The following is a 24,137-nucleotide window of genomic DNA, read 5'->3' as shown; positions in this document are numbered from 1 at the left end:
TAAAACACAAGCATGCAATTATGTGCATGGGATATGCTTTTGCTCATAATTTATATTTTGCCTCATATCGAGTCTTACATTCTAACGCCATAAAGACAAAAACTGACAACTTAATGAGTAAAGATTAGAAATTCACTAGAACCAATATTTTACAGGGAAGGGTTAAGCACATTTTTTCATACCTAAACGTAAATGGCTACAATAAGGCTTCATGATTCTAATGGAAAGAGGCTTGCCATTTATAAAGAATGAAACCTGCCAAGGATTTTGTTTGCACCATTGTGACTGTTATTGTGGAAACAAAGAGCTAGTACTAGTTAAGACAAGTTAAAGACAGGAGCATAAGTAAATGCATACATTTGTTTTTCAAAATGAAATATTTGTTTACTTTAAGCTAGCTAGCATTCACTTTTGGTTTCAATAATAGCAGTCGTACTGGTGCAAACACAGATGTGTGTGTTCTAACCCTGGCTAAGTTTTCATGAAAATAATACTATCTGGCCAAATATCTGTCCCCTTCTTTGTCCACGTGATCTGCCAATCATATGATATATCTTTCTTGCAATAAAGCTTCATACATGCATAAAAACAATTTCTTATGCGTTTTCTATGGAAACTATCACATTTATCTCGTCATTTATTATGCTCTCCCCTCTCACCTGTTTGTTATCTTGTTCCTTTCTCTTCTGTATACTGTTTATTCTTCTGTATCTATATCTCTTATAACTTATATTTAATCTTCATAGAATCTCATCTACCAATCATCTTTCTTCCAATATAGCTTGATACATCTTTATTTTGTGTATTTTTATGTTTTACTGGGTCAACACAGACCAAGTATAAACAAAAATAAATCAAACGTAATTAAACTATTCAAAATTAATAAAAATTATTACCAAAAAAAACAAAAATATGTAATTAAAAAAAAGGCATTTTCTTGCAATAGAGCTTCATACATGTATGAACTAAATTTCTCATGCCTTTTCTATGATAACTATTACATCTATCTCTTGTCATTTATGATATGCTTTGCCACCCTCCCCATACACATTTTTCTCCTGGACTACATATACAAGTATTGCTTGTTCTTGTTTATATGACACTTAGATAGATCCTTGGCATTTGATTGGTTGTTTGATATTGATCATTCGGACTATTTTACAATGTCATCAACCGTGCAATTTTGGATCCATACAATTTTTCCATTGCGCGTGCGTATTGTACGCAACACAACTGCATGATCATGTTCTGCATCAAAATTGATAATTTTCCTTTGAAAAATAATAAAGTTTCAAGTGTCATATATAACAAATAATGAATGTTCCTTTATTAATCATGCAATGGGCAGAATACCTCATTCGGAGAAAGATGATCCATTCAACTCGGCTATCATTCATCTCATGAAGTATTCTGTCCATTGCACTCATTAACATCCATTATTTGTATACTATTTCTCATCTTCATAGAATCTTCCCCAATCTCTCTCTCTGCCTAGTCCACATGTACATTTCTCTCTTGTATACTAATCTATTCATCCATCTCTATATCTCATAACCTTTCTTATATTTCATCTTCATTGAATCTCTTCTTAGCCCCTTGTTTCACTTTATCTTTCTACCACTTGACTATTTAATCATCTCCATGCCTTGTATAACATGCACATTTCATTTCCTTGAGTCATGATAGATTAGCCAAAGGGAAGTCATTTAAAGGTCAAGTCCACCTCAGAAAAATGTTGATTTGAATCAATAGAGAAAAATCAGACAAGCACAATGCTGAAAATTTCATCAAAATCGGATGTAAAATAAGAAAGTTATGACATTTCAAAGTTTTGCTTATTTTCAACAAAATAGTTATATGAACGAGCCAGTTACATCCAAATGAGAGAGTCGATGATGTCACTCACTATTTCTTTTGTTTTTTATTGTTTGAATTATACAATATTTCAATTTTTACGAATTTGATGATTAGGACCTCCTTGCCTGAAGCACAAAATGTTAAAATAATGGAATTCCACGTGTTCAGGGAGGAATGAAACTTCATTTCACATGACAATGAGGAGAAAATAAAAATATTTCATATAATAAAATACAAAAGAAATAGTGAGTGATGTCATCAACTCTCTCATTTGGATGTAAATGGCTCGTTCATATAACTATTTTGTTGAAAATAAGCGAAACTTTAGAATGCCATAACTTTCTTATTTTACATCCGATTTTGATGAAATTTTCAGTGTTATGCTTTTGAATTTTTCTCTTTTTATCCAAATCAAGTTTTTGTTGGGGTGGACTTGTCCTTTAAATGAGAATGAAGCCCAGGGAGAAAGTTAGCTTGTGTGAAAACAGAACAATTAAAGAAAGAAATTAATGACAGTTAAAAAAAAAACAAATAATAGTTATGAGAAAAATAAACATTCAGACTATGATCTGGATATCATTAGGTTGGCAATGCAATCAACACATGTGATGTCAGACCTCTAATTAGATTTCTACCAATATGTATGTTACTTGAATTGCCATTTTGTCAAGTCTGTTCAGAGATAGGTGTTTATTTTCCATGGGAGTACTTGTAAAATAAGAGTTTTTGTAAAATCAATCGTGGCCAAAGAGTTTGTACTGTCATTAAAATGAGTGAAAAAAGAAGTTTTGGAGAATAAAGGAAAGAGTTGTACATGTACTTGTGTGACATCACAAGTCTTGATCACATTGCCAAACGGAGGATCTCTATAGCATGAGCAATTTTGACATTTGAATGTTCATAACTTTCTTATTGTTGTGCAATTGTTCTCAAACTTTCATTGATCTTATTCTATGATTTCTGTTTTAGAAATTTCTGAGACTAAATAATCAATTACCCCCTCCTGATCATCTCTCTTGACAAGTGAAAGCATTATATGTAATTCTATTTGAAAATACAACATATACATATATTCCCACAAGGGAAAATATCAACTAACAGGGCCCATGGTCATAGACAAATTACTCTCCATACAGCTCCCACAAGCAATATGTTTAGATCTTAAACTTGATGACCTAAACAAATATGGCGGCCACATCTTTATTTCCCTTCAAGCAAGCTGAACAGAAAACTTTGTAATGTTCATGTTGTCATGGGCATAATATAGAGTTTTAGGAGCAGTGAACGTGAACGGCGTCACAGTTGTCTGATCGTCGAGTCAACGTCGTCGTCTGCCCTTGTTCACTACAGATACGATTATTATAGATTTCACTCAATTTTTACGTGTACATATGTCCACAAGAAATGGCGTGATAAATAGCAGGTCATGACACGCTGCCCGACCCCGAGATCTGGTGTACCATCGCCTGCCGACCCGGTCGGGTGATGCGAAGGTGCAACTTGTGCTTACTTGCCTTTCCAATTGCTTTCTTTCCTTTTTACATGAGTTTGGATTTATATTTTGGAGATCAGGATGGAATTTCAAATATGTTAAACATAATGCATCATACAACTTACATTAAGTTTGTGAAAAGTCACTGAAAACTGTTTTAAAAGGGAAAGGTTGATCTTCATGCTGAGCTTGAACGGTTAAAATTACGTCACTCACGTGCACGTCGACTATGATTTAGGAGAACCGCAGAATGGATGTGATGAAGTTCTCGATTCTGATAGTCAACGTGTGTGAGGACCTGAGGCATATGGCAGGCCAAAAAATGACATCATCTTGGACCAGTTGTCTATTTCAACATACGTTTCTAAAAGTGCTCATTATCTCAACAAGTCCACTATAAAAGAAGTCCATATCATAATGACACAATAGAATATATTGCAAAGCTGACTTAATGACATTGTGATCATGCAAAATCTATTTCAAAATGACACTGAAGTAAAATCAAATTTTGTTGGTGGTAAGTAAAGGTCAGTAAGACACGGTTGACCTTGGGAAGAAAATTCATGTCACCATAGTCAACTTGACTAGCTTTTGTGTTACTGAAGAATCAAAGATGATATATCTTCTCATTGTACAAAATGACATTTTATTGATTGAATCCCCCTTAAATATAAACAAACAAAACAAAAGATTGTAAAATTTCTCATCACTTTTAATTAAAAGCTCATAGACTGATCTATCATATATATGCTTACAATATATTTACAAAGGTTGCATTACTGAAATACCTTGGTACCATAGATAATAGATCAGCCATTTATTTTTAGGGTACAGAAAAAGAAATTGGATACTAGTTAAAGTCTGAACTGGTTTGGCTATCAATGCTCATTACAATTCAGTAAAGTTGATTTTCAGACTCTCTTAACTTGTATCCATGTGAAGTTGTTATCTTTGATTACTTACTCAGATTCAAATGATTAGATCATTTTGCTAATCTTTTGGATCAGCATTAGTGGTATCTAGATATGGCTATGACTGCTTTCAAATTAGGAATTTACAACTAAAGTCCATCTTTGCAAAATATTTTGATTATCCAAACTTTGGGCATCCAGCTGCGTACCATACAGATTGCCTTCCTAAGCATCCAATGAAATGTCTTCAGAGTTTTTCAAACCACAGGCCTCTAGATGTTTCCAAAACCTGGTACAGTTGCATTATACTGCATGGTGATAATGGGTGCATCTCATGGAATGGCTAAGGCATCAACTTTCACACAAGGTTTGGATTATTGATGAATGAATGATTTGCTACAGGGTTACAAAATTATGTGATAATCATAATTTTCATGAATCAATGGTAAAAAGTTACAGAGAATACTTATCCGGAGATAATACTGTAAATAAAAAAGTCTCTTGGAAGTAAAATTGACTGTTATACTGCTGTTTCTGTGGGTGAGTCTGCTCTATGCACTAGTGCCTCTGGCGCACGTAAACTGTCCTCCTTTAAATCACGATATTTTCCTTTCATCTCATTGGGCATAGGCTTTAGCTTTGGGCATGGGAACTGACCAGGGACCTCACAGATACACCATCGAGCAAAGGTACGACCAAAGTTTGCTGGGTTTGATGAACGCTCCATGGCTTTCCTTTCAGTGGCTAACACTCTCCTGATGGCAAAGAAAACAAAGCAATAAGTTAATACCATACTTATCGCTCACATCTTAACCCAATATACAGTAGTACAAATAATGAACTATACATAATGTATGTATGTCGATCATTGCCTTTACATAAAACAAATATCACAGGGATTGTGAAACTGAGGGGTGGGGGCAGGGTAGCCTCCCTCTGACCACTTTTTTCAGTAAACATTAATAAACATGTTTTTGTGATTTTTTTCCAGCCCCCCCCCTAAACACACTTTAACAAGTGGAGCGCCTCTGGCAGTCTCACCTGCATCGTGCAATTCAATACACATGTAGCAGCAGTGCTGACTTTGAAAACTACTAAAAATAATTATTCACAAAAAACACCATTAATATAATGATACAATACTATGTTCATTGACAAAAATGACATTCACCTTGATCATGCATCCCAAGACTTGTCAGTGATGCTTGATTACCCCTGTATCCACATTTTATAAACTATATCTATAAACTTTGAAAGTTGTAACAGCAATCTAATAATTACCTCAAAAATGGCCGAAATTCAATGACATTAAATGACCTTGGACTTTGGTCATGTGACCTGAAACTCACACGAGATGTTCAGTGATGTGTGATTACTCTTACAAAGTTTATGAACTAGATCCATACACTTTCAGAATTATGATAGTTATTCAACAAATACCCCCAACATGGCCAAAGTCCATTGACCTTGGTCATGTGACCTGACACTCGTACAGAATGTTCAGTGATACTTGATTACTCTTCTTTCCAAGTTTCATGAATCAGAACCATAAACTTTCAAAGTTATGATGGTAATTCAACAAATACCCCCAACTTGGCCAAAGTTTATTGACCTTAAATGACCTTTGACATTGGTCATGTGACCTGAAACTCGCACAGAGTGTTCAGTGATACTTGATTACTCTTATGTCCAAGTTTCATATACTAGACCAATAAACTATCAAAGTTATGATGGTAATTCAACAGATACCCCCAACATGGCCAAAATTCATTGACCTTTGACCTTGGTCATGTGACCTGAAATTCGCACAGGATGTTCAGTGATACTTGATTACTCTTATGTCCAAGTTTCATGAATCAGAACCATAAACTTTCAAAGTTATGATGGTAATTCAACAAATACCCCCAACTTGGCCAAAGTTTATTGACCTTAAATGACCTTTGACATTGGTCATGTGACCTGAAACTCGCACAGAGTGTTCAGTGATACTTGATTACTCTTATGTCCAAGTTTCATATACTAGACCAATAAACTATCAAAGTTATGATGGTAATTCAACAGATACCCCCAACATGGCCAAAATTCATTGACCTTTGACCTTGGTCATGTGACCTGAAATTCGCACAGGATGTTCAGTGATACTTGATTACTCTTATGTCCAAGTTTCATGAATCAGAACCATAAACTTTCAAAGTTATGATGGTAATTCAACAAATACCCCCAACTTGGCCAAAGTTTATTGACCTTAAATGACCTTTGACATTGGTCATGTGACCTGAAACTCGCAGAGTGTTCAGTGATACTTGATTAGACAAAAATTAAAAAACAATCAGCCACTGAATCATTCACTTGAGATTATTTCTAGAAGACTTACTCTGATTTTCCAAGAACTTTATTTAGATGTTCTTCAATATCATCTTTGGTCTTATCCTCAATATCAATCAGCACCTCTTCACCTTCATCTGTAAATGATACAAACATCTTTGCATCATCAAACGTGAGATTTTATCTTCCATAGCAAGTGTATCTTTACAGCCCACTTTGTACAAATTATTTTCATTCTGGATTAAGCTAAAAATCTAACACTAAGGAAACATATTTTCTTTGAGGATAGCTGGTATTGTTTGAGGAATAGAATTGGGTAGGTCTGTGCCTCATCCAAGTTTAGGAAAATACATGAACAAAGGGTACTATATATCAGATTTCAAAAGGAGTAGTAGACATAATAGACTCTATAAAATACTAAATGCATTAGTTTGTATAAATCCATTATGAGTACATGAACACTTGATTGGGAAATGCCAATGTGAAAAAAAATCAATCATGTTGAGAATTATCTATGAAGTTATTAAAAGGTGAACTCACATTTTCATCTCCCTTTACCCCCCTCCACAATTACAGCATATTTCTAAAACCTAAAATACATTGCATCCCCATAATTTTGTATACATTGTACTGTACTTACTTAGAAAACATCTGATAAATGGAGATGGTGTGATGTTCTTGAAGGTTTGCATCTGTACATTTGGATTCTTGTATTGCAGCTGAGGTAGGTGGTAAAATACAAAGTCCCTGTGACAGAGAGAGAGGAGGGGGTGAGAAATACTTCGGCTATAAATATTTACAATTTAACCTTATCTGATTCTGCATTGATCATGGCTGACATTTTTTTTAAGAAATAAGAACAAAAATCAGAAGTTTAAAAATTAAGCAATTTTTATGCAAAGCTTTTAAAGCACTCCAATCAAATCTGCTGTCAATTACTTGTCATCAAGAGGATTAAAGCATCAGTACAGAGCTCTACACCACTCACAAGGCCCAAACTAAATGAACAATAAAACTACATTGTCATATTTGTATTGGCAAGGATTTGAATCCTACCTTTGATTAAGCTACATGTAGAGTCATGTTCCGGAATCTGCCGGGGTAATATTTCACAAATACTCAAATTTAATATGTGATTATAAATATTTAGCATACATGTAATACTACTAATTATTTTGAATCACGTATTAAATTTTAGTATTTGTGAAATAATAATTTTTTTCTATAAATTGTTCGTCAAAATGGCATCGCTAACCGGATACGTCATACATAAGCGGTTCAAGGGTCGACTCTATTGTATTTGCGTTGTGTACATATGGATCGAGGGATCTACATGAGATCAGTCTGGTAAGAAACCTTCATTTTTGTACATTTTAATTGACCATTTTTTTAAACCTTCCTACGCATTAGGCGTAGGAAGGTGTAGAGATTCATAAAATCACAACAATTTACATGGTTTTTATATATAAAGATGGATTTCCTAAGGAAATTCATCTTTGCTTACATGTGTCTCTTATACATATATGCCGGGGGGTTCAAGACTCCAATGATGAAGAAGTATATGTCTAATTATTAATAACACATCATCATGGGGCCTGTTGCACGATGAGATGAGCGATACGCAGGAACGTCCTAGGACCATTCTTCTGAGATAGGAAGATTGGCGACATCATTTGATATCGATAGTATCGGAAAAATATTTAGTCTTTATCGCCACCTGAACCTTTTATTTCGGAATGACGACTTTTCATAAAATCATTTATATTAATAAAAAGAGATCAATAATTTTTTATTTATTACTGATTGCAGAATTGATGTATGGAGCTTACTTTATGAGGTAAAAAGAGAAAAAACTTAAAAGATTCACAAACATACCTTCATAAAATCGAAATTTTCATTATTTCCCTTATTTCGAACACGGTGTCCTTTTAGAGACACCTTTCATTGATATTTCAAAGAAAATGACCCTTATCCAATATAAAATTGATTTAACTACCTAATTTCGACATTATTAGTTCAATATTCTGTATTTTTATAGAATATGTATACATAATAATTTTTCAAATTATGCATTAATACTGTATGTTATTTGTTATGGTAAAAGTAGGGTTTGAATGGAGTAAACAAAATCAGCAGTGTCTGATTGTATGAGACTAAAAAGGAAAATATGAGAGGCTGTGTGTGAAAAATCTAATTTATTTATTTTATTTGTCAGATATAATGCAAGAAATACAAATGTGAGTGTTTAGAGTATAAACATACCTCAGTTGCACGATCAGTAAGCCTAACCGAAGACAAGGAAAATATGTAAATTGCTGCAAACATGTCCAAGTGAATAAAGTACTGTTTGCAATAATAATTAAAAAACAGAAAGTTGTGCAATCCGCAATGGATAATACTATTTACAGAAATAATGCTTATAATTACAACGATCATAAACGTTGGTCATATTTTAAAGTTGATCACCGTAATCTATGGAACTTTAAAGAATATCAGGTTTAAGAAATAAGAATATAAAAAATACATATGTTGCTTTAACATGACATAGGGGCCTACGATTTAAAATGCGCCTCTTCGAACGGACTTTCCATAATCTTTACTTTGATGAACATATCTTCATTTGTAATGATTGTGATGGATCCGTAAGCTATATAGGCCTAATCTGTATCTTGAATTCAATTAGCTATTTCATTACTGCAGATTTTTGTTTTGTTTCGCTGTTTCACATCTCAAGTTATCCCAAATACAATTAATTTTGGATTAGAATTAAAATCAGTCAAAAACAATAATCATAACAAAAATGAAATAAAAATAAATGATTAAGCAAGTTTAACATCTTATAGTTTGTATCGTGATTTTTTTTTGGCTGAACATTATATAAACATGTTTTTTACCCTGCATAATTTCTTTTAAAGAAATTTGTTATCATGTTGTTGCATTTAATTTATAATGAGAAAGCATGAGGGGTCACAGAGATAGTGTCGCCCATTTCGATATCTCAAGTTTATTATTTTTTTAATGGAAAGGGGTGGGGATACGACGGAGGGAGGATAAAAGAAAACATAAAAAAATATTGGGGCCTACATTACCCCCCTGCATAATACCCCAGAGAAGTTTAAATGACATCCGTTTTTGGTCGCCTTGTTGACCTGAAAATGAAATTGATGACAACTAGCCACCATATAAAAATAACTTGCTGCCATCCCGGATAAATGCATCATCAACCCCCTACAAAATATGTTTAAAGGTGATATGTCAGTGTGGCTTGCCGTAAACGCATTTTCTCTCAATGCCGACGGTGGCAAGCGGTGTGCAAAGAAAATCATGCCTACGTAGGACATGTCTGGAGGTGTCTTTCCAAGGATCATTCTTCATATAAAATCGGCTTTGTGAAACAGTTGAGTGATATCTCGTTCTTATGTAGAACGGTTCTACAAAAGACCATTTTATGCAACATGCCCCAGACCACTTGTTCACTGCTACCACCCTGCCTGTGGGGAATCTACAGGTAGAACTATGGTATGCCAATGTTGTCCAGAGCACACACTTTAAAAAGTCATTAAAATATCACTTTTGTGACCAAAATTACTAATTTCCGTACAGTTGCAATTTATTTTTCAATAGTAACTTGGGAATAATTTTTGTATTCCCCAGAGCGCTCAAAAACTTGAATTTTGGGCATATTTTTGTGTACGCCCTCTATTGGTGGAAATTAATATGGCAAGAAAATTTTCATTTTTTGATCTCTATTTTTAATTAAGAAAAAAATGATTTAAAGTACCGTAAGGGCACTAGTATTCAACCCGGCATAATTCAAAGATTTTGACATATTTCCAAAAATATTTAGAAATATGGAAACTATCTTAATTTCATACCTTTGTTATTTCCAGGGTAATCTGTTGTCGGTATTTTATTTATCAATCTGTCCACTGTATGCGCGTAGGATTGAATTATGCGCCGATGGCCTTTTGCACTGAATTGCACTAGTATTCAACCTAGTGAGGATAGATAGAAAATCTCAAAAGGGTTTATATTGGTAAATTACATCTATGTAAGTCTCTGGCTTTGATTAATTCCCTGTTTGGTCTCATCTCAAATGGTCTAGTCCATAGTCGGATGGGACAAGGGCAGATTGAGAGACAGGACCATCTTTCATCGCTAGGTTGAATACTAGTGCAGACGGGTTGAATACTAGTGCAAAAAAACGTCGCCCTATAATTCGATCGCCCGCGCACACAGTCGACTGGTTGAAGAAAAAAATAACGGAAAAAGAATAACAAGCATTTGCTCTTAGAAATAAGACGGGTCTGAAATTCAGGTAAATTCTATGTTTTTATATATTTGAGGAAACTCTCCAAACCAGGGTGACCAGATTTCACAAAATGAAATACGGGACAATCGACAAAAAAGATCAACAAAGAAGGCTACACAGTGTTACACCTGTGAAAAATTATAAAGAATTGGGAGGGTGAACGAAAGAATGAAGGAGAGAAAGAAAAGACGAAAGAAAAGATATGAACTGAGAAGAAAGAAAGAAAAAATGAAGGGGAAAATGAAGGGAAATAAAAAAAAAGAATAAAAGAAAGTAAGAATAAAACGATGAAAGAAAGAATAAAAAGCGAAAAAAGTTTCTGTCATTCTTTGAATGGAATACCGAAAGAAAGAAATAGAAAGGAATGGAAGAATACATGTGTGAAAGACAAAATAAAGGAGAGAAAAAAAGAAAGTAAGAAAAGGAGGACGAAAGAAAAAATGAAGGAAAGAAAAGTGTTTCCTTCATTCTTTGAAAGAAAGAAATGAACAATTAAGAAAGAATGAAAACAGTAAGTGAGGACGGAAGGAAGGAATTAAGGCTGGAGGAAGAGAAAGGATAAGGGATAGAATTAGAAGTGAAAATAAAATAAAGAATGAAAGGAGGAAAGAGAGGGAGAAAGAATGAAGTGAGGAGGGAATGAAAACATAATGGAAGAAGGGAAAGAATTAAAAGGAGAGGAAGGGAGGGGGAGAAAAAAGTTTAAAGAAAGAATGAAGGAAATAAAAAAAGGAAATTTGATAAAGACAGGTACAACTGTAAGAAAAAGGAGAAAAGAAAAAAACATGAACACACAGAGAGAGAATGGATCAGGAAAGAAAGATAGATGGAACAAAAACGGCAAGCAGGAAGGGTAGAAGGATGAAGAAAGAAGGATAGAAAAATAAGAAAGAGGAAAAAAGTTCAGACTTCAAGCAAACAAAAAAAAATCAATCATCTAACAAAAATTCATAATGATATTTGGTGTTTTTCAAATATATTTTTAAAACTAAAAAAAAAGTTTTAGAAATGAATAAAATTTCTAAGTGATTTTCTTTTTATTTAAAAATTAGATCAAACATCGCGGCATCATACACAACAAGACTCAAAACGAAGGCTTAAACAACTAGATCTATAAACTCAAGAACTTGTTCCTACGATCTCATCTCCAAATCAGTAATATGAGAACCCATAATATCATTATACAAATTTCCCGCCGATTTTGTGATTATTTTCGCATGTTTGGTGGAGAGAATCTGCTCCGATACTACATGCCTAGCTATAGTAGCCTGCCACACAATGGCAGGAGGCCAGTTCGTTTGCGATATATTAGGGTTAGCAAGAAAATCACCGCAGAACTTGCATAAATTTATTTATCAATTTCATTGTTGTCTCTGCTTCGTCATATTTATTTGGATGAAAATTCGTCACTTTTAAATACATTTTGTTCAATATTCTGAAATACGGGACGAATAGGCGTCCCGGTAAGGGTTTGTCGGGACGCCGGGACAAAGAAGCAAAATACGGGACAATCCCGGGAAATACGGGACGTCTGGTCACCCTGCTCCAAACGGGTTGAGTACTAGTGCCCTTACGGTATCAAATTTAAAAAGAGCCAAGTTGTATGAATAATAGGTGTAATGGAAACTGTCAGTGTAAAAACATCAATCATTTGCCCCAAACAAAAAGAGAAATTAGCCAAACATTGCCACCCTTATTTTGCCACACATGGAGATATAACTGAGAACAAGGTTATATCATAACTATGTTCATTGATTGACATGATTGAGTGCCCCAGACCACTGCACATTCTTCTCCAGGGGCCCGTTTCTCAACACCGTCATAAGTCTAACTTCTTGACTAAATCGGAGATAGTGAGCTACTTGTCCGCTAACCGTTTCACGAAGCCCTCTTTGCCAAGTTCGGGTACAACAACCTCACTAAATATTTATGACAACTCCGAACCTGTCACAACTTCTTTCTTAGTGACGTAGTGGCATCACATGGGTAGACTATGACGTGCAAAAGTGCCTAGAAATTCGAAAATTTTAATCTTACGTAATCAATCATAGAGGTTGAAATTACATCACAAAACAAGTGGGATAATGCATTCAATGATAATTGTAATGCAAATAAGCTATAAAAACTGTTCGTAAAACACCACAAAACCATTCATTTTGAAATAGTAAAATAATTTAATTGATAAAGATTCTACCACGTCAGGCCATCCATAACTACGCTCGTATTCGTTGTTTTCAGACCCCTATTACCATTTGGATAAATTATATCTCTAATTTATGCATAGAATTCGTCAAATCGTATGTTTCGGTATCAAATATTTAAAAAGTTTATGTTAAACTATATTTTGATGATGTTTGGAATCATAAAATATTGTATAATTATCATAATTTTACAAAGAAAACCGTTTTGGTTTACTTTCGTAAACTATTAAAATTGAATATCCCGGGGGTTCCCATCTCAACGTCCATATGTGATTTCTTAGTCATGAAATGAATTATTCATAATTTCATTTTCTCAGCAATTGATTGCTCCAGTCTTCATGGCCTAAATATGTATGATGCATAATTTACCCGTGCTATTATTTTGAAAAGATGTATTTCCCAATTCATCACAATATTGACAATTTTGTCATAATTTTTATTTTTGAAAATCATGCTATTTTGTGACTAAGGCTACGTCTTGTCTGCTCTTGTTACCGATAGTATCGATATCAAGGTATTCTAGTTAGGAAGCCTTTCGAGAAACAGGTTTAGTAAGATTGGAACTAACTCCGTGGTTGGTGGATAAAGATATGACTAACTTGTCCATGTGTTGAGAAACGGGCCCCTGAAGTTCTGATCATAGCTGATAAACTAAAGTGCAGTCCACCAACACCATACTGGTGTGATAAAAAACAATCTGGTAAATAACGGTATTTTCCGCAATAAAATTTATAAGACACATTTTTCATTACAAATTTACATTCATTTTCAGATCTTCAAAATCTCCCAAATCATTAAAACATATGGTAGTGGATCGTATTACCGAACACTTTTCATGAATTTGATCATGTCAAACACATTATTCCAATAAAATTCACCAAACTTTCATCATAAATACACAAATACCTACAAAATATAAATATGCAGAAATTTTGCCGAAATTGTTTTTCATTTTTACGACATCAGCTTCCAATCGGACCCCTCTTCGCTAGTGAAATATTTTGGTCACTTGAAAAGGTATCGTATTACCGAACGTGTGTTTTCTATGGGAAAAGTTGGGAAAACAACAAAGTCACTCATTAGCTATTTTGACCATATTTTATTGTTTTGAGGATATAAAGACTTCGAAATTGTGTTTTTGATAATTTTTCATCATTTTTCTATTTAAGTTCCCTTTGGAAGGAAGTTGCAAAGGTTTGAGCGTATTTGATTATTTTCTGACGCATATGATGCGCGCGTTCGGTAATACAAGGCCGGTCGGTAATACAATCACTCACTATACATCATACATGATGCATTAATAAGACCAGTCCCATCTGTGTGTTTTTATGTATGTGGAACACTTAGTCTACACTTTAACTTTAACTTTCATAAGAAATCCCTCACCTTGCTCCATCACTCTCTTTCCCAAAAGAATTATAGTTGATTGTCAAAATCTTAACAGAATCTCGAAGATATATTTTCCCCTGCTCTAGGTATCGAATTGTCCTCCGAAGAGGAAATTTTCCTTTCATTGGCATGATTGATATTGTTGCGTTGCTTCAGACACTAACTTCGATTGCGCAATGCGCGATCGAAAACCGGAAGTGCATGCTACTGCATGGTGATTCCTTTCCAGTCTAGTCGTGGCTGCTGCTTGAGCTGAAAACCCACTCTATTTCTAAATTTTGGTATTCATCACGTGAAAACTTTGGGATTCTTTGAGATTTTAGAGGTAAGAACAACTTGACTTACTCTCACATCTACTTGATGGATGAAAATATTAGATCGAAGAACTTTAAATTTCGGGCTAAATGCTTAAGCCGAGCCGCGCCGTGGCACGCCACATGTGCCCTACCTGCCAGAAGCCTCGGCTGGAGAGACAGCCGGGATCCGCTCAGAGGTGGAGGCTGAGTAGACAGCTGGCAGCCGTCTGTTTCGAGTTTTTTACTTTTTTATTTTTTTTATATTTCTCCTCGTAGACAAACGGCTCGCTATCGATCGTGCAGCCACCATTAGGGGGTTAACATTCAATGCAAAATCCCCCCAACGTTGGGGCTCAGCTAGCTAGGCAGGCGCAGGCTCAGTCATTATTTTCATTTTTTCTCTTAATAGAAAGAACTGTCATGACTGTACCAAAATAAAGTAGATTTTGTTTGGCTTCCTCCCGTTTTGGCCTGAAATGCACCAAAATGGGGAAAAATAAACATATAAGGAGGAAAAACAGTGACTTACCTTGGCTGTCGCGCAACTTCACTTCGCTGTTTTATCCGAACTTATTATACACCGAGTCCCCTGTACAGATCGAGCTAGAACTTCGGTCTCTGTCACTCATTCAATGAACAAGCCAGGTTATGATACAACCTTGTTCTCAGTTACATCTCCATGTGTGGCAAAATAAGGTTGACAATTTTTGGCTTATTTTCTCTTTTTCTTTTGGACGAATGCTTGATTTTTTTACACTGTCAGTTCCATTGCAGCTTTTTATACCCTTTTTACACAGGATTTTCTTAACCCCGGACTATCGCTAACCCCGTACTATTTTTTTCCTTTTCACACATGCCAAATTGTTATTGCTAACCCCAGATAAGGAATGCTTGCTTTTTACACACGAAACTCGCTAACCCCGGACTAGTGGTTTTTGTCGATCATTCGTAGTACAAGTACTTCACTCGTACACTTTTTACACACGCTAAAATTTCCTTAACCCCGTACTATAGGTGGGGCTAAATTGCTATTTAGCCCCACCTATAGTACGGGGTTAAGCTTAGCCCACTTTCGTTTTACACTAGCGATCTTAACCCCTACTATCGCTCTTAGCACCGCAATTGCTGGGATAACCCTGCTTTTTTGCAGGGCCAAATAATCCCGTACTAAAGGTGGGGTTAGCCCACTTTGCAAAAATGCTGTGTAAAAAGAAAGTGGGCTAAGCTTAACCCCGTACTATAGGTGGGGCTAAATGGCAATTTAGCCCCACCTATAGTACGGGGTTAAGGAAATTTTAGCCTGTGTAAAAAGGGTATTATTTTACTTGGCTCTTAAGTAAATTTGATTCTTTAAAAAAAATTTTAATTAAAAATAGTGCTTGGAAAATGAAAATATTCTTACCATCTTACTTTCCACCAATAGAGGGTGTACACAAAAATATGCCCAAGATTCAAGTTTTTGAGCGCTCTGGTCAATACAAAAATTATTTTGAGTTCCTAATGAAAATTGAATTGCAACTGTATAGAAATTAATAATTTTGGCCACAAAAATGATATTTTAAAGTGTGTGCTCTATTCAGCATTGGCGTACCATAGTCCTACGACTCCTACCTGTAGATTCCCCACAGGCAGGATGGTAGCAGTGAACTAGTGGGTCTCTGTATTTGGTGAGTGGAGCCAACAGAGTTCAGTAGAACAACCAACAACAGAGACCAAAGCTTTTGGTCTAGAGACTGAGCTGAGCTAAGGCTTGCCAGTGGACGTGTGGTCACAATAAAAATAGCGAATCCGAACTGAATTGGCATGAGTGCGGTGCCGATGGTGCGAGATTTTGCATAGGCCTTGAGGACTCCATGACCATGATGATATTTCAAAATCTTTTTACACATACCATACTTTTCATCACGGAGCCTTGCCTTGAAATCCTCCCCATTTGCTTGCCTAAGCAGGACATAGATTAAAAAACGAGGATGATTTCCCTAGGAAATCCGTAATTAAAGCTATAAACCACGTAAATTTGTTTGATTTTATTTATCTAGATAGATCTATATATATTTTCATACGCCTAATGCGTATGAAGGTACAAAAAAACTGTTAGTATAGATATGAAAATATGAAAAGTTTCTTTCCAGACCGATCTTGTGTAGATCCCTTGATCCATTCGTAAACATCACAAATAAAATAAGCTTGACCCTTGAACCGCTTTGTTATGACGTAGCTTCAATAAGCAATGTTAAAAAATGCTGTTTTGAATAACAATTTACAGATAAAAATTATTATTCAACAATTAATAAATTTTGAAACTTGATTAAAAATAACTATTATCATAATAATAGTTATTTATAATCAAGTTTTAAATTTTATTAATTTTATAACTAACACCTAAAATATAAGTCTAAAATATTGGCTGCTATCAGATGTTAAATATGAAGGGAATTCCCTTGTTTATTATCTTCTCCAGGCAGTCCCATATGCTTCTCTAGGCTCCATGATGAAATGACAATATCATTATCATAAAATAATTTTATCACTGTTTTGTTCCAGATCCTGTTTGACGTTGCCTGCCTTATATGTTAATCCCTTTTGGCTTGAGGTCTTTCTTTGGCCTTACACTAACTTCCCTTTGTGTCTGCATACTCCTTTTCTTTCATCCCCTTCATTAACCTGATTGGTCATCTCTTCTCACTAATACCCCTTTTGTCTCCTTGTTTCTAGTGTTGCTGTTGAATGTCTGTGGTCTATATTATGGTTGTTCCACTTTATATGTTTGTCATTTTGCCTCCGAAGAAGATTCTGCTAGGATTGAAAGCTTAGGCCCCTTTTGACTCTCTAAAAAAATATCATTAGGAGTCCTCTAGGCTAGGGGGCACTCACATAGATATATTGGTTGTGTGGGGACGTGCCGCTTTGATGGCCCCCTTTTTCAGACCTAATTTTCAGTTCTCTAGATCTAGATTAATCTGAATTACAAAAGTTCCACTCTGAAGCCACCCTGCCCCGCTCGCAAGACCCCCGTTACGAAGCATCTTATTCTCAGTTCCCTTAGTCCTGCCAAAATTGTCCAGCGTGAGCACCGAATGCGAGAGCTGCACGCACGGCTTCACAATTCCCTCCGCTAGCACCTCCATGCACCACTAGTGCCTGCAATATACACACACAGTGCTAGCGTGCACCGTACCTTCTGTATTGCGATCTCGTTCTATAGACCGTTTTTTACACTGCCCGGTACATATTTATTTCCCACCCCATATTTTACCCTTGTGGTCAGTTCCTTAGACCCCTATTTCAGGGTTTCGTGAGGCACACCCCCATCTAAATATAATTTGAGTGCCCCCCCCCAAGGCTCTATTCAACAATGCGTAGCCGAATTGATTAGAGTGCAACTGCAGTTGCAAGTCACTCATGTCTTTCTCAGTTTCACCGAATGTGAGCATGAATAAGAATATTCGCTACATATTTGTGTTGTGCAATGTCTCGGAAGTTAGCGACAATAGTCAATACGAACAATAATAATTTTTTTTACTTCTTTAATCTATGAAAATAAGAAAGAATTTTTGAAAGTGAAAAGCAAAGTCCCTCACCAAGCATGAATCTGATCTGCAGCTGCATGTGTGCATTTACCTACGAGTATGTGTGTTACACCTGGTTAGTGCTATGCATTGAATCCTCATTTTGATAGTGACGTCACCTTGTCCTTGACCGTATATTTTGGACGGTACGTGTGCAACTAACTGAACAAATTTTTGACATTTTAGTCTCCCATTTGCTCACATCCAACAAGCTATAAAGTAGGCATTGTACAATATTAGATGCTTATGGTCCAATGTTACAAGAAGTAGTTAAACTGGCACCAGCTCCTTCACAATTCAAATGGGAGAGTTGCTGCATGTAGATGCTAAATTAAAAAACCAACTCCAGTTGGGGTTTAATGCAACGGGCTCCAGAAGGTGACCTGTACACACAGAGTTTGTTTCCAAACAAATTACAGGCTGGGTTAATAATATAGGTTTTCTTTTTCATTTTTCTACTTGAAATTATGCCCCACCCCCCCCGTACGGCGGATCCCTCCCTTTCCTATAGGCTGTAGTCCCATCCATGTGTCAATGAGTTCAGAACATTATAGTATTGAGCTCATAGACATTGGGACCACCATACATGTAGTAATAATGGCACCTGAGATTAAAAAAGGCCAGAAATTTGGTGGCATGGCAAGTAAACTGAGCTCTTGCAATGCACAATTGGTTTGTGTGTGTGTGTGAGGGGAGGGGAATTCTGTAGTCAGTGCATGCATGAACCAACACTGGAGGCAAAGTTCAGTTGAGGGCCTTCAAGAGTCTGCTTTAAATAAATCTGATTCATAATTTTCCATTTCTCGAGACTTAGCATCTGGTCTACTGTTAATGTCCTTTTTTGCATTTTCTATTTATACAGACATTCCCATTCAATGATGGCTACTTCTCAACCTCAAAACAATCTCAAAGGAACACCTACTGCTGGTATTGTAGCTGATCCCAAAGACTTGTCTATTTCATGCCTCTCACAGGACTCCTCCTATCATCTTAGAGATGATAAGTCAGCCACAAGCCCACCCTCTCTGAGATATCTCTCATCTATGGCTTGTCCAAGATCCACATCCAGGCCTTATCCCTGGCTGTCAGAGGTATTACATACACCCTTCAATATGACAGGTCATGCAAGATGTGCCAGCAGTCCACCATCTTTAAGAGTCCTGTCATCAATGGCTTATTCCGGATCAAGACAAACTGTTGATGAAGCAACCAGTGCGAAGGGAACTTGGAGGCACTACTCCAGCTCTGAGTCATCCGATGCTACCAGTACACACAAGAAAGATGGTTGTCTGTCAAGCCCATGCCATGCCTTTAGTGATGATGGAAAGGGATGTGAGAAGAAAACTTCTGATGTTGTCAAAGGAGTCCATGCTAAGTTGAGACGAAAATTGAAGGAAGGTAGGTAGCATTTCCTTGAATATTGAAACCTGTAGGGTCTAGATAAATGGTGTGGTCTCCATCTTTGGGTTCTGACTGTTTTCTTTCCAGATGATTCTAGGGCATGACACACTAATGAAATAACCATTATTTTTTTATCCTGATATTTTCTTTTCATTAATATAAACCGGTTGTTCTGTGCAGGAATGACCAAAGTCCATTTATTGATTCAAACCAGTGTACATGTAGCTTTTGTAATCAGACTTACATTTTACTGTTATAGGTCTTAATGGTTGCTACATTTCTAAAATTTTTACCCTTAATTCTTGGGGATGTAAGCTTCTGATACCGTTTACTCACATCGTACACCAAAGGTATCGTTTACTTACTGATATAATCTCGCAAGTACAAAGGTATTTTACAATTTAATGTTTCATTTGATTCTTTGAAGCAGTCCAATGCTGAGGCAATGGAACCAAATGCAGAAGCTATGAGAAATTCCACTGGGTACATGTACTAAGAACCAATTACTTCAATGGAATTTCCAGTGATCAAAAGCTCATGATTATCTCCCAGCTCCTGCCTAGCTGAACATTCATGACTTTTCTGGCAAGAGTTTATAGTTCATTCCTTTCTTTACGGGTTGTAGAAACATTTATTTCGCTCGGAAACTCCTTTACTCGCAAAACAGACATTCTCCGAAACTTGTCATCATGTCAGTCCATATTTGCTCACGTAAGAAGAGGTAATAAAACAAATTTCTGCAAGTTTGGAACTGACAGTTTCAATGCGTTTTGCCTGGCTGAAGCAGTGCTGGGCTGAAGCATCAGAGATATTGCACTGCACCGTAAAACTGGAAGTAAATGCATGTCCCAAAAGTAATTGATCAGATCAGTTGATATCGGCTATGGGATTGAGAGAATTGCACCATGTCTGGATTTATCCTGTATTTAAGGATGGGGAAGGCCCACTTATTTAGGTCTGACAAAGGTGTGCTATCCCTGCTAAACAATCACTATTTTATTTGGTCTATATCCATTATACCTTTTATGTTCACTTTGGTGATGGAATAGACAAATATATGGTGTACATTGTATTCCTCTCCTTGTTTGCTATTGAAAAAATCACTACTGGACAATTCCATAAATGATGTATGTCCGACCCCCTATATATGGGACCTTCATTAAATTTTCTGTCTCTGATTTCTTGTGTTTTTTGAAAGTCTGTAATGTTCTTGAAATATCATGACTTGGTCAGTTTACGAAGTGAAGTAAGACTTGAGAAAAATGGGGGTCGAAAGGTTGGTCATTTTATGGAATTGCCCTGCTGTATTCATGCATACCTATGATACATTTATATCCATCCTGTGTCAAGTAAAGTCTATGTATTCACCCACCTGACAAATAATTATTTACCTTTAGATATTAACCATTCAGGAATTCTGCAAATAATGAAGCAATTGAGGATCATCTTTATTCTGTGATAGCTCCCTCTTTAGTTAAGATGGTGACCATTGAATTTAGCATACCTGACAGCTATGTACATGTATGATGATATACAAGAATATTCTAAAGCAAGTCATTGTAGCCCTGAGAGCTCAGACATGGTTGTTTCCTCCTACATGCTTCTTTCTTAAAGATGGAAATATGTGTACATGCAGTGATTCCCTGAACAGATTTTGTTGTGTTTCATTGTATTTCATTTTAAGATATTGAAAGATAAGTGCCACTCGTGAGTTAAAAAAACAAGTTTGTGCAGAATTCAATGTAGCGTTAACGTTATTTTAAAGACCCTGACCGGTGTAAAAACAATCATATATCAAAATAAAGGTAATGATTCATACAATACAAATATACCAAAAATATTACATATATCTCCTTCCAATAGTTAAAAATATTAAATAAAAATCAAAGAAACTGCTCCTCCAAATTACGCTTTGATTGAGCACCCCCACGTCGCCTGGAAATGATGACGTTGTGTCTGGAGGGTTGCGATTCCATAGGTTTGTGAACAAAAGCATTGGGTATTTTCTTCCATTTCCATGTTATGAATCCATTTTTTTTTCGTTTTCAGATGAAAATGGCACTCAAAATTATTCACTGTTCAAATTGTTGTAAACCTACAACTATTCACTACTTTTTTGTGATTTCTTTGTTTGGCTCTTATTGGGCCTAAATTGCTATGTCAGGAAAAGTTGTTATACATAATCAAAATGCAGATAGAATTGAAATCTGCGCCAAATAAGCAGGAAATAAAATATGGCAAAAACTAGTTCAAAACTGTAGATTTCATAAATTCAAGCTTGTGGGAAAAATATATGTGATATCCCTCTGTGATAGAAGTGAAGAGAATGAAATGCGTTATCTGGAAAACAAAAAAATCACCCAGTTTTTCTCTGTACAAACCTATGGAATCACGACGCTTCTTACACAACGTGACGTCACGGTCTCGAGGCAGGTGAAAAGCACAATAAAGCCTATTTTCTAAACGGGGTTCGAAGCCCGATAATTGGAATATTCTTAAGCAAAATACTCAGCTGGGAAGCGGTGAAAATGCATAAAGCATACCTTGCTGTATTTAGTAGCTTATAAGCTTTCGATTGGTATATAATTTGTCAGTTTCATTTTTGGGTCCGGTCTGGATCTTTAATATTGATGCAGGCTTTTCAGATTCATCAAATGGAATTTCAAAGAACAATTTGATTTTTAATTGCTTTCACTTTCATAGAAAGTAGGCCCTAATCCTTTCCTATTTTAGTTGTGTACATAATAGTTGTTGGGGGGAGGGGGACATTCCTATAAAGTCTACCAAGTTTTTTATCGGCAGAAATATGATTCTATTGTTATCTAGCACCCTGAGGGCCATGAAGAGCTGACCCTATGGTCCATGCAGAGCTGACTAATTTTAGTAATTATTGTGCAAACAGGATGTACCAAAGGACATAAGTTTCTCTTTATCGCTCTAAACACATCCCAGTCTCATCCCTAATGGCTTTGTTTTTTTCAAAAATATTTTTTGAAAGTGCTGATCATGTTGTGCATTCCCCGTATATAGCTTTGTTTGAAGGATGATATCATGACGTCGGGTATTACCATAGATTTAACATTCATGGATGGAGGACAATAGTTGGCCTCTATCAGCAGTGGAAATCCATCCATCATTGGATTTGGAGCCATTAGGCCTATATCTTTCTCTATCAGTATTATTTAGGACAAGTATTCATTTTATTAGATCAATGGATGTGAAGATCATTCATCTCACATTATATGACACCTAGATAGATCCTTGTGATTCGATTGGTTGATATTGTTCATTCAGCCCATTTTGCAATGACGCCATCAACCTTGCAATTTTGGATCCATACGATTTTGTCTATTTTCATATGAAAAAAAAATCAGTCTTTAGGTGTCATATAAACTAAATAATGATTTTTTTTTAATTTGTGCAATGGACAGAATACTTCATTCAGTGAAAGATGAAATAATGATCCATTCAACTTGGCTATGCCTCGTTGAATGGATCATTTCATCTTACACCTCGTGAAGTATTCCGTCCACTAAAAGAACTCAGAGAAATAAGTATTATAGTGACATTCCCCTTTAAACTTTAACTGACATTCAGTAGAAATTCTGTACAAGAGGTGTATCACATTTTTTCACACTAGGCTTTCCTTTCATCACGTACAGAAACCTGATGATTCATACCAACTAGTCATCCAGGGTACAATCTTGAATATTATACTCCAGCTCTATTGTTTTAAGTCCCCCTTGGTTTTGAAGGAAAACAAAACTCTATTTCCATTGTGACTTCTGTGAGGTTGATGTTTGCAGTAAAGAGTGTACATGTTTTGGGATGTTCTATTGAATTGTATTTTTATGCTAGATATTGTCACATATACAACCGAGTGTTTGGATTTCCATACAGCATGTCTCGTTTTGAAAGGAATAGAATGTAAAATTCATTAAGTAGCACATGTACTGTATGTCATCTGTGCTGTGTCCAGCTTTTATTGTATGCAATTCACATCCTGGATGTTAAAATGTAATTGGGTCTTGTCATGAAATTATGGCACTAATTGTGACATTTTAGCACAATTCAATAGTGATTATACTATACATTTATTGTTTGTCAGCTTAACATTTGTATTAAGACCATAATTTTACTGGAAATTTGGGGCCATTTAGACTGATTTTCCAGGAAGTTATTGAGCAAAACAGTGTATAAAATGATGAAAACAATTGAATAAATGAATAAATAAATAATGCTGTTTAGTGGACACATTGTCTGTGTAGCATTGGAATATTTACATGTGTTCCTAAAAGTTAAATTAATGCAATTAGACTGACTAGAACTTGAAACAAGTCAATATGTACAGTATTTACTTGTTTAGTCAGTTAGCTAAATACCT

The 24,137-nt window shown here is 35.7% G+C and overlaps 2 protein-coding genes across 3 annotated transcripts; one reads left to right on the top strand and one right to left on the bottom strand.

Moving 5' to 3' along the window:
* Window positions 1-4,048: 4,048 nt before the first annotated feature.
* Window positions 4,049-14,703, bottom strand: LOC121410021 (28S ribosomal protein S25, mitochondrial-like). Its single transcript, XM_041601840.1, has 4 exons — window positions 14,485-14,703; window positions 7,226-7,332; window positions 6,635-6,722; window positions 4,049-5,015 (listed from the first exon to the last, which is right to left on the bottom strand). Exons 1-4 carry the CDS (start codon window positions 14,616-14,618, stop codon window positions 4,781-4,783), a joined length of 564 nt encoding a protein of 187 aa, XP_041457774.1. The 5' UTR covers window positions 14,619-14,703; the 3' UTR covers window positions 4,049-4,780.
* LOC121410022 lies at window positions 13,743-21,579 on the top strand. Of its 2 annotated transcripts, none has more exons than XM_041601842.1 (3): window positions 13,743-13,798; window positions 19,215-20,103; window positions 20,143-21,579. In XM_041601842.1, exon 2 carries the CDS (start codon window positions 19,228-19,230, stop codon window positions 19,756-19,758), a length of 531 nt encoding a protein of 176 aa, XP_041457776.1. In that variant the 5' UTR covers window positions 13,743-13,798; window positions 19,215-19,227; the 3' UTR covers window positions 19,759-20,103; window positions 20,143-21,579. The 2 variants fall into 2 exon arrangements, with proteins under 2 accessions (XP_041457776.1, XP_041457775.1); XM_041601841.1 differs by lacking the exon at window positions 13,743-13,798 and adding an exon at window positions 14,721-14,812.
* The last annotated feature ends 2,558 nt before the right edge of the window (window positions 21,580-24,137 follow it).

The sequence above is a fragment of the Lytechinus variegatus genome, chromosome 3 (assembly GCF_018143015.1).
Source record: "Lytechinus variegatus isolate NC3 chromosome 3, Lvar_3.0, whole genome shotgun sequence".
Lineage (NCBI taxonomy): Eukaryota > Metazoa > Echinodermata > Echinoidea > Temnopleuroida > Toxopneustidae > Lytechinus > Lytechinus variegatus.
This window is presented reverse-complemented; position numbering and strand designations above follow the sequence as displayed.

Bases quoted from the DNA above. Each gene is read 5' to 3' on its own strand.
- LOC121410021 (XM_041601840.1), bottom strand. From the start codon at position 14,618: ATGCCAATGAAAGGAAAATTTCCTCTTCGGAGGACAATTCGATACCTA. The intron at 7,333-14,484 runs GTGAGGGATTTC...TCTCTGTCACAG, and splicing joins AAAGAGAGTGATGGAGCAAG to GGACTTTGTATTTTACCACC. The intron at 5,016-6,634 runs GTAAGTCTTCTA...CTTTGCCATCAG, and splicing joins AAAGTTCTTGGAAAATCAGA to GAGAGTGTTAGCCACTGAAA.
- LOC121410022 (XM_041601842.1), top strand. From the start codon at position 19,228: ATGATGGCTACTTCTCAACCTCAAAACAATCTCAAAGGAACACCTACT.